General features: G+C 37.1%; 1 protein-coding gene across 6 annotated transcripts in view; it reads right to left on the bottom strand.

The window, feature by feature from the left end:
* Positions 1-3,575: 3,575 nt before the first annotated feature.
* The window catches only part of FHL5 (four and a half LIM domains 5), a 29,082-nt gene continuing 21,093 nt past the window's right edge, over positions 3,576-11,564 (bottom strand). For all 6 annotated transcript variants that reach the window (XM_040551186.1, XM_040551188.1, XM_040551185.1 and 3 more), the window contains 3 exons: positions 9,780-9,949; positions 6,274-6,460; positions 3,576-5,242 (listed from right to left, as the gene is read on the bottom strand). In XM_040551186.1, coding sequence (XP_040407120.1) covers positions 5,091-5,242; positions 6,274-6,460; positions 9,780-9,949 — 509 coding nt within the window. In that variant the 3' untranslated portion in view covers positions 3,576-5,090. The remainder of the gene's footprint in view (positions 5,243-6,273; positions 6,461-9,779; positions 9,950-11,564) is intronic.

Here is an 11,564-nt window from a genome sequence, read left to right as displayed (position 1 = left end):
AAAAAAATCTGCGGTGAATGAGATGAGCATCTTGAATATCTTACTGGAGAGGACAGTGAAAGACTTAGAGCAGAGGCACAAGCTGATAAAACTAGATACATTATATCCAAGACAGAGATAGGGTTCATTAACTTGGATGTAATGCTGTACGATGGTTGTCCTTCTGACATTGAGTTAGTTTGCATTGAACAGATCCAGCTTCTTACGTGACATATTCGCTCACCATTGGGGATATTTGTGTGGCTGTGCTGTAAGGATGTTGCTATCTGGTCTCGTCTTCAGGGAGCCCCAGTAAGAACTCAGTTTAAAAATGCAGGATGTGGGAAGGAAACTGATACATGGGGCTGGAATGACCCTGTCCCAGGGATACTCCAGGTGTTTCAGCAATTCCTTAACAATTTTTTTTGACAATTCTTGCAAATAACAATTCACTTTAATCAGGTACTTGATTGGCAGATGTCCCCTGCACTATTGAGTAAAGGATATCAGGGGAAATGGAGGCCAGTTGCATTTGTCAGTAAATCCAGAGGAGCAGAAATGTAAGCCTACAGAAATATTGAAATGGATATTATTGGACACACGTTCTCTCTAACATGCCAAGAAAAGCTTACTAATTCAGGCCAAAGCAGATAATAATATCCCTAGACCTTCCACTGCAGCCACCTATTGCCAATTACATAACACCCCTGCAGTAAGATCACTGCAGCCATATCTGTCCTCCAAAGGTCTTATTGCCCTCTTGTACCTCAAAATACTTGTACCTTGTACATCTGGATATGATGGTCTGAAACTTCGGTTTAGAAATAGTAGTCTGTAACCTCTCTAGGTGTTTTGCGCTTTGATTTAAGTTGCCAAGTTTCCTGTGACTCAGTCCTTTAAAAATTTGGTAATTTGAGGGTGAAGAAGCATGCAGGCATACACATACATTCTCTATGAGATATTATTAACAAGAATGTAGAGGATTTATTGCAGCATTCCTGGTTGATTTGTAAACAAGTTTGTTCTGGGTATGGGCTTGAATTCCATCCAACATTTTTGTTTACAGAAATGATCTCCCAGCTTCCACTCAGGCAGTAAGTTAACATCACTTTCTTTCAGCTATTGATATCTGTCATTGTATAAATGTCACTGTTGCTTTTACTTGTCTTCCTAAAATACAATATGCTGCTCTAGATCCATTCTGTTAAATGAAGTGTGTTTCACAAAAACTTTGACCAGGTGCTGAAACTGATGGTAAAGCCAATGGGGTCTAAACAGGTTCCTCTCTTTCTGTTGTGATGAGGCCCATGAACAGTTTGAAACAACGGGCCCAGAAGATCTCACAAAAGCTTGCTGCTCCCCCTCTAATGCACCTGGGGCTGGACTGAGCCACTCTTAGCATCAACAAGGCCTGGGACAATATCTACTGGTGGACTACAACAACCAGTTGATCATGCATGTGCTGAAATACTGAAAAAAAAACTACACTGTGATGTGACACCCACTTCACTGATGTGGCCAGACTATGCTATAGCTCTTCCCCAGTCTAGGCTCACATATCTTCTTTCCAGAAAACCAGGGGACAAGGGCAGAAGAGAATGGAGGATGTCTAGCTGGTTTCATCCTTCATGTAAGTCATGGGTCTGGAGCCTGTGCCTTGGCCTGGAAATGCTGGGAATTGATCCCGCATTCCACAGCTAAGTTACGGCGTGTGTGCATTGCCAGCAACAGCATCTGCTGAAAACATGCCTGGATTTTAAAAGTAGTAGTCCAGGGAAAGACTGACAACTTCCTCTCACTGCATGAACTTGTCTGAGAGTGAAAAATGTGACATTCAGAAATATGGGTAGATAAGGGTCACTTGGTGATAATACTGCAGGGCTTGTCTGTGTATTTTAAGCATGTTCTTTCTGGGTGTTCTCTCAGGATTAAGCAGTGATTGAAGAACCTCAGCCTTAAGCACTGAGGGTGATAATAGGGCACCTACTTCAGTCTTAAGAAGTTAGTCCCAAATGACAGTCTCCCTCCTGCTCCCCCAAGGCAACTGTGAGTACAGCAGCATGTGATCAGGACATCAGAGACACCACTGTGCCTTGGGATAATTTAGCTTAACCATAACAAAAGCAGGGTGATTACCTTAGAGCTAGGCAGCTGGGAAAGAACTAGATATATCTGAAAATAAAACAGTACAATGTTAAAGAAAAGCACAACATTAACAAAAACAAATTGACCTACCAAAAAATAAATCCTTCAAACTTCCATCCTCTGAGGTTTATTAAACAAAATTGAATTGCATGGGAGTCTGTACGCTGATTATCCTGCAGTAAATCAAATGTTAGCAACAAGAACTGAAGCTGACCATCTGGCTATTTTGCCCACTGCTTTGCTATCCCAGGCACTCATGCTGTATCTGCTGTTTAATGCAATGATCAAAAAACACTTAAAACTGTCCACATAGCTCTTCACCCTTGGTTCCAGGTTCACCTACAAGCCTCACCATTACTTAGTAGCAGCCTTCTAATTTCCAGTTTCCAATCATGACAAATTTGCTTTCCTTGTTCTTGAGCCATATGTTGTCTCTTGACTTACAGCAGCCTTCTTATCCCCTCCATGATCTATGGTCATCCACAGAGATATGTGGTTTATTCTTGTAGCCCTTCTAGGCTCCTATTCAAGTTGGATTACATCTACCATGAGCAGAGGTGACCCAAATTGTGCAGAGTATTACTGTATTTATGTTTGGACATCAGTAGCCGGTGACAGAGACTAGGAAATATCAATCTAATATGTAATATAACATTTATTCCAACTATTTATAGCAGTCACATTTACTTCTTTTTATTACTCTGAAGTGAAAATGCTCAGTTTCAGATTTGACTGTAGTGTATTTACTGCAGGAGAGATAAATAATTCAGTTGGTATTTCTAAAAATATAATTGGTTGATGAGTCAGAACAGAATTTCATTTTCATAAATGTTAAGGCTAGAAGATTGGGATTACCATGATCAATGTGTGTGATCTGTGACTCTGTCATGTCTTAAGACTCTGCCTGATAATTCCTGCGTCACTTCATAATTAAGCTAGAACATTGCTCAGACAAGACCGAATAAAGGGCCCGAGCCACATTCTTGCAATTTGCTGAATGTTATTTCACACAACAAAAATAAAAGGTATGCCCCACAAACATGGCTGCATTTGATGATTCATCATTTTCATTTCAAAATTTAGGACCATTAACATTTACTAATGGGATAATTTCTAATAGTTCAGTACACATTTTTCAAACATCATACATAACCGTGCACCACTATATACGTGTGTATATGTGTGTGTATATATATGTATTTATTTATATATATATATATATATATTTATATATATACACACACACCCCATTTCTTAAGGCAATGAAACCTATTTCTATTTATGGGAATCTAAGTCTTACCAAGAACCTGTATCAGCCATATGCAATGTGAAAATAGAAAAGGAAGCAGCTGGGATTAAATGAAAAGGCATAAACCAATCAAAATCCAAACTCCAATAAAAGTTGTTGTGAAAGAAGAAGCTGAAAAAAAAAAACAAAAATGAACAACAAGTAGAGCAAAAGATCAATATTTTACTGACTGGAAAACAGACTGCTATGTACTTGTTGGTCAGTCATTATCCATATTGATTTTACGCCACTGCAGTTCAGCTCTGCCTTACCTATGCTCACATGCTCTTTTTTTCCTCCCTTTTACAGTTAAAGTAGTATCTGTCTTCAATATGAATAAAGCCCTCTCAAGTCAGCCAAAAAATTGTAAGCAATTAACATCAGGGTCTAAAGGAGAATGCATGGTTTTAAAACATGTGAGATGAGGAATAAAACAGTGCTGAGTGGTGCAGAACCGCTGCACCATTCACCATGGCCTGGCAGATACTGCAACATGAGTCAGGCTGTTGTAACATACAGTGTGAAACAAGGAAGAGAAGAAATGCTCGTAACTCAGTTCTAGATGACCTTTAATAACAGACAATTGAGCAACGAAGCTCAGCAAGCAGGTATAACCTTCTCAAAGCCAGCTACCTAGAAATGAATACCTTGTACTACAAGCGAGGACTGCCTAGCTTGCAATGGCAACATTACAAATTCTTGACATAATATTGGCAAATGCACGTGGCACATGACAAAATGAATCAGGTATTGGCTCTGAAGAGCTTATAGCCTGCTACCGACAAGCATGCATTTACAAGAAAAGGAGCAGACTGAATAAAAGACAGCAGTGTGGAAATGTCAAGGCCTTTAAGTGTCTTGATTGCTGGCAAATGGGTTTTGTGGGGAGGAAGAGTGCAAAGTACAACTGTAAGCAGACAACTGTGAGTTGGTTCTTGTCTCTACTAATAAAAAATATATTTTAAGTATGTATTTGAAGGTCCAATGAAGACAATGGAGACAGAGTTTTAAGGTGTATTAGCTATGGAAAACTGTACATTAGCACTATCAAATATTGGGAAATGCTTACCTCTTACAAAATATGGTTTTATTTATGTTCTAAAATATTTATACCTAAAGAACTAAGTAAAATTAACCACTTTTGGGAGAGGACACATCACTCAGTCTTTTGGATGACTAAAGTCATGGGAAACTTATTTTTCTGAGAAGCAATCTCAGTAAGGAGAGAAAAGAAAACTTTTATCCCTTTATCTGGCACTAGAGTTGACTTCTCTGACTTAGTGTTTCTTTGTGTACACCTACGTTCTCTTTGTTAGGAGAGCTAATGCCTCATCATTACTTGTATGCCATATAGACTTTTCATACTTCTTGGTTCATGGGAGATGAAATGTAAATTTTTAAGCTTCTAACAGCAGAGTGCAGTATGTTACAAGGAAAACATACTGTAGTTATATTTTAAATATATACTAATATTTTCTGCAGTTAGCCAGTATGTGGCTATTTATTATTATTATATTTTTAACAAACAGTTTAGAACTATGATAGAATTAAACTGCTGTTTGAAAATTATGTGAATGACTAAATAAGTGGTATGTTGTTTAGATGATTTTCTTATTGCAAGTAACAAAGCACATGGTTAAAGAGTGAGAATAATGCATCTGTATAGCTCTCCACAGAACTATGAAGCAGAGCCACATTCATTACAAAGGACATCATCCTGCTTAGTGAGGAATTCTTCGCCCACCAACGAGACAGAGCATTTTGCACAGTTAAAGCATTCCCCATGCCACTGGCGCTCTTCAAATGAGATAAACTTGGCACCTCCAAGAGCTGAAAAAGATTATGAGAATGAAGATGTAAATCCAGTATTTCTGGACATGGTTCAGAAATGCAACAGATTGTTTTCTGATGTATGATCATGTTGTTATTCATATAAGCAAATAAATTAAGGAAAAAAAATCCATAGTCTGAAATGCCCTTTGTTAGCTGAATTGAAAAACAAAAACAAAAAAACAAACAACAGAAAAACAAACCAAAAAAAAAAACCACAACCAAACAAAACAACAACAACAACAACAAAACCCACAACCAACCACTTTAAGATAATGAGACAAAATAATAGTGAGATAGTGGGAAATATTTTAAGTAAAGCCATAAGTCACTTGATTGTTTTCATATCCCATTATGAACTCTGAATGGGAGAGGTTTATCAGAATGTCCATTAAGGTTTGCAGATCTTCCCAAGAAACTCTCATGAAAATTATTTGCAATGCATAGATACATATAATTTCTATACAACACTGAGTGAAATTTAATTATTTTCACCAAGTATCTTCAAGATAGTGTCTTTGGGAAATTTCCAGATCATGGAGTTTCCAGACCATGGAAGTACACAAGGATGCATACAATAGAGCTTTGTTGTGTTTGGCAAGCTCTCTAACTTGACAGGTGTGCCTTACCAGCAGGCAGTTACCTCACATCCAATTTTATCACATTTGTATTTAAAAACAAAGGCAAACCAATTACAGCCATGAGGGACTTGTTTGTATTGGCTGAAGAGAAGCCAAAAATGCCTTTTCCTATGTTCCTGGGGATGATTTTTAGTGCATAAAGTGCTAAGTCAAATGATGGGAGAATGTTTGGCAAATAAAAGAGCACAGCAGTCAGGGAATAAATGTGATCAGTATGTCCTAGCAAGACATGTTGCATTTGACAGAGAGGGGGTCTCTCCAGTACCTAGCTCCCTCAGTCTTTAATTATGATGGGACTATTTTTAATGCCATTTTCTAAAGTAAAGATCTGATTTGAGGGGAGACTGATGATTCCTCAGTGTCTAGTCCCTTCTAAAAGATAAGACTCACCTGTAATAGGTTTCTTGCAAGCAGCACACTTCTCAGCATAAAATTTGCTGTAACAGTCTACACAGTATGGATACTCATCTTTGGAAATAAACCTTTGTCCAGACAGCTGAGTTTTACATCCAGCACAGACAAAGCATTCTTTATGCCAAGGCTGGTCATGGTAGGTCACTCCCCCAGAAGTTATTACCTAACATATTGATAAAAAAGGACAGAGCAATAAAACAAAGGCATGAATCATGAAGGATTATCAAGTGTTTCGTAAATCCTTCCACTTGTTTTCTCTCTTGCAGTATGCACAAGTGAAGAGAGAGACAGTATGGTCATGTCCACTGTTTTTCATCGGGAAAACTTGACTAAGACATCATCTGGAAACTTGACTAATTGCAGCTGATCTGAATATTCCAGTGTTTTATTTTTATTTTTATTCTTGGTTTCCTATCACAGAATAAACTTATGTTTTGTAATAAACAGGTCAGCTTGTTATGAAATTTTTCTCTTACCCATCTGGGTAAAGGCTGAGCATCGGACATACTCTCAGTGCAACACTTCTCTGTGATGGACAGTGGCTGATAGAAATGATGATGAGAATAGGACTAATCTCCAACTGGAATTGACATTTTGCTGTCTCAAAATTGAAGCAGCATTTTAAGTAGGAGGAAAAAGACAGTAAAGAAGCAGAAATGAGACAGAAAGGAGATCTACATTGTCAGAAGAAGGAAAAATAGTGTTTGTCACTGTCATCAAATTTCCATTCCCTGCAACTCACTCATGGCTCTCCACTGGTTATTTCTGAAGAAGGAAATTTCCAGTTGCTCTAAGGCTTCCATATGTGCAGTAAAGAGTAGGTTTCAGAGAAGTTTTGAGGGACTGTATAAAGGAATTTCTCTAGAAATAAAAATGAGCTCTAAGATGGTGTTTCTACTGCCAAGACACGTATATGACAGTAAATGAATGGATGAGTGAGTGAATGAGTGAGTGAATTACTGTAGTTGGACCAGGAGAAGAAAGAGTTGGAGAAACTTAATTAAATAAAAATAAAGGCACCATGAAAATTTCCTGGGAAATACAGCTTCAGGAAAATAAACAATTATACTGGGTGATGTCAGGCAATAAGAAATTTAAATGGTTCCCGATCCTCTTAGTATTCTAGGATTGGGCTACAATAAGAGTTAATTTGTCTTTCCATTAAAATCTCAAAATTTCGAATGTTTTTTCTCTGGCACAGAACTGAAGACTTTAGCAATTCAGTCTCTTTGAGCTCACTTATTTATGGAAACCGATGTAGTTTTATTTAGTAAAATTGTTTTAGTATATATGTAGTCTATTTGCATTCCTATAATTTTTAAGAAGCAAATCCTGATTATTTCATATAAATGCTGTTAACCTCAATTTCTGTAATAAATATGGAGCAGAATTACTATATTTGTCATGTGATCATTTAATGCAAATAAATGGCTAGATATAGAGGCATAGGAATATCTAGAGGTATTTTCTAAAGTTTAAGTATTGAAGAAAAAACAGGAAGCGGGTTTTGCTTAAATTAAAGTGTTTTGTTAGAGGTAGAAGTTTACAGCTAAACAGTAAATAAATTTAGAAATTATAAGTCATTTGAAGTGAAAAAATATTTTTTGCCTCCAGAGTGGTAGAGATACTAAAGAATAAGTGAAATTCTACTATAAAAAGCAGATTAAAACATTTGTTAGAGAGCAGTATCACACCAGAATAATGCAATACTTAATTGTTTTCACCACCTGGAGACAATTTTAAAACATGAGAAATCGAGGGAAGGAAAATTTATTTGTATTTGGGGGAAGAAAGAAAAACTCATTTTAAAACAGGCTTTCTGGTAACCACAGGGGAAGCCTCATGTATTGAAACAGTGGGACTCTTGACTTGTATTATCACAACTAAATATTACTTAATCTGATTATTGCCTGATACATTTCAAGAGAAAACCATGTATGACCTTGAACACTTTTGTCAGATTAGGTGGCTGATTTTGCATGTGAATACATCTGACAAACGTAAAGGGAGGCATATTTATGAAGGCAAGGTCAGTTGTTATCAGGAACGAAGGGTTTTAAACAACTTTCTCTAAAATTTCAACCTTTGTTAAAAATCACAACTAATAACAACAAAAAAAAATCAAAGTATTTGTTTTTGTCAATAAATACATTATAAATATAATCAGGCTTATATAAATATTAGCTAGAAGAAGATGGCAAACACTGTCACAGTTAGTTTTCAGTGTCCAATATCAATACCAAAAGGAAGACTTGGCTCTTCCTATCAGTTCACCAGACATTTTGCATGATCCAGCATCTCCCCCCATGAGCAATACTGCTCCACTAAGGAGCACAGGCGTCTTTGTTATGGATTTAAAGTTAGGTGGTGTGACACCCTCACTATATCCTATTTCTCCAGTGTTAGAAAACCTAGTATCTTGATATAATTTTGCTGTCAGGAAAAGAATTAATGTCTTCCACAGAAGTAGTTATTTAAAATATAGCACTGTTTTCCATAGATCCTGTATTACTATGAACAAGTCACTAAACAGAGACACCATTTTTTTTTTGTTACAAATGCACATTTCTTTTTTTGTCATTTACCTCTGCTATTCCCCAGGTTTGTCTTACTGAGCTTTCTAAACATACCACAATCTCTGGTGTATTTATTGCCATAATTTACACCCAACATTTCCATGAATTCTGGAAAGTTAATTAGCATTCCTATTCTATTGTTAAAAAACTGAAACAGAAAGGGAGGTACTAAAGCTTCCTAACTTCATCTATATAACTGGGGCATCAGAGGTGGGAGCTTAAGATCTTTATACGCTTACAGGTGCTTTCCTAAATATATTGAGAGATCTACTGATGAAAAAAAAAGACTAAAAGCTTCTAATTTAAGCATCCACATTAAATACTTTAAAACAGGTGATATGAATACCTGTTAGAGAGACAAAGCAAGCTCCAGGTGCTCCTGAAAAGCAGCTAACAGCAATTATAAATAGTTGTAGTTACAGGCAATAAGAGTTCTGTTGATCTCAAGATCATTTTCTTCTGTTCCTCATCTGCTTTTAGAAAAGCATTTTAAAGCACTAAAAGCATTCTTTGTTGACAAAAAGTGTAACTAAATGGGGATAAAAAAATATACTTCGTTAAAGCTTGTTAAGTATATAGCCTGAACTTTCATTCAGTTATGTGACTTGTCCTCATAAGCTCTAATGTGTGAAGGGTTTTTATTTTTTTAAAAAACTTTAGCTGTTTTACAGAAAAGAACTAATCTAAGAAGTCATGTGCTCTGCTAATATTCTCTTTTGCCCATTGTGACTTAAACTTCAGACTTCCAGATGAGAATGGAAGTAAGAATTTGCAGAGGTTATTTTAAGCCTGAACTTTAAAGATTGCAGAAAAAGTTGTTGGCATAGTTTTTGCTGTTGGACAATCTGGTCTTGACTTGACCAAAAATAACATGCCAGCACAGTGAAATTTCTCCATTGTAATTACCTTTTTGCAAGAGTAGCAACAGTGAGCAAATTGCTTCTCAAAACAGGGCACACAGTAATTCTCATTGTCTTTGGTGATCAATGGTTTTGTTCCCAGTGGTTGCCGGCAATACTGACAAACAAAACAGGATTCATGCCAAGAACTTCCCTTAAATTCCATCTTACGCGAACCTGCAAAAATCATCACAAACAATGTTCCCAAATATAGCCTTTTAACAGAAGTTTTAAATGTCAAGAAGACTCTTATTTTCAGTCCTTTTATCTCAGTGTCGTGTACCCAAAAAATGCTTATCCTTAATGCCATAGTTTCTAAGTGTATTTTATCTCTAAAACACATTCAATACTGTACAGTCACCTGGCAAAAGACATGCTAAGCTGTGATTTTTTTCAGTCCTTACCTATATGACTCTTTTAGGGTTACTCTTCTATGATACACTTCAGTTGTTCAGAGTTTTTCTCAGTGCAAGGACAGATGCAATTCCAAAAGGAAGTCACTTAGTTAAATGTCTGCCAGATGAGTTTCAGAGCTTTTAAGTTGTGTACAGGTGCATGGTACACCCTAATGTAGATGTGTAAGCCTAAGATACGCGCATCTGTCTGAAAATGACTCTTTCAGTGACTATCCACCATAGCCAGTAGCATCAGACTCCCAAGAGAGGTGCCAGGCACTTTACCATCCTTTCTCTGGGAAGAAGAAAATTGCTGATATAACTGCTTAATCCTGGAACACTTGCTTCCTGGATTGTGGGCTTAGAGGAAAGAGAAACTACTGATGTACTTCAACATAAAAGGTTTGCAGCTTCCTCCTGGTGATCAGAAGGCTAAATTTGCTATCTTTGCCTACCGGGTCTTTTCAATATACAGCTAGCAAGATGAAGAGGAAGAAGTCAATGATTAACAAGATAGAAACTTGTTAGCATCAGTTCTTTGTTTGCATTGTTATTCCTACCCTCAGCACTTGCTGTGAGGATTTAGTGTCCTAGATTCTAGGACAAAATCTACAAGGTAGGTGGATAAGGGGGAAAGGTGTTTATTTTGAGTTTCTCGCTGCTCTAGTCTGCTAGTGATAGTCAGTACATTTCATTAATCTCCTTATGCTGAGTCTGTTTTGCCCATGACAATAATTGTTGAGTGATCTCCCTGTACTTATCTCAACCCCTGAGCCCTTTTCATCGTATTTTCTCCCCCTTTTTCTTTGAGGAGGGGGAGTATATTGCTACAAATACAACTGTAACCTGCAATGAAAAAGAAAATAAATTCAATAGTACCAGTACGTAGTTTTATCAACTCTACAGATTAAACTAGGACATGGGTAACCTAATATTTATATTAAGATGATAATTCTTCACAGCCTGGATCTTATTGTTTGGCATTACTATGAAAAATAAACTCCCTGTGTTGCTGGTAAGTGTACTGATGTTCTTGGCCAGAGGTTCCCAAACTAGTAGTTATGAGGCCTTGGCACATAGCTTGCTGCTGGTATTTGGACCTGTGTGTGTGATCTGTAAGAGGATGTAAGTATTGAGGGTTTCCAAAAGTTTGGGACCCACTTTCCTTGACAGTCTACTCCATTTTGCTACATACATTGCTGTTGCTTCTCTTAGAGGCAGCCTCTGAAGAGGCAGCTTTAAGCAGTGTCTCTGGTGCATTAGCTTTACTGGTGTGGAAGTAATGAAAGACCTAGACAAACACAATCAAAAGCTGAGAAGCGGTTCAGTGGAAAGTGCAGAATTTTGAAAGTTGCTGATGTCAGGAACTAAACCCATTGTAAACACATCTGTATGTG

Source organism: Cygnus olor, chromosome 3, assembly GCF_009769625.2.
Source record: "Cygnus olor isolate bCygOlo1 chromosome 3, bCygOlo1.pri.v2, whole genome shotgun sequence".
Lineage (NCBI taxonomy): Eukaryota > Metazoa > Chordata > Aves > Anseriformes > Anatidae > Cygnus > Cygnus olor.
This window is presented reverse-complemented; position numbering and strand designations above follow the sequence as displayed.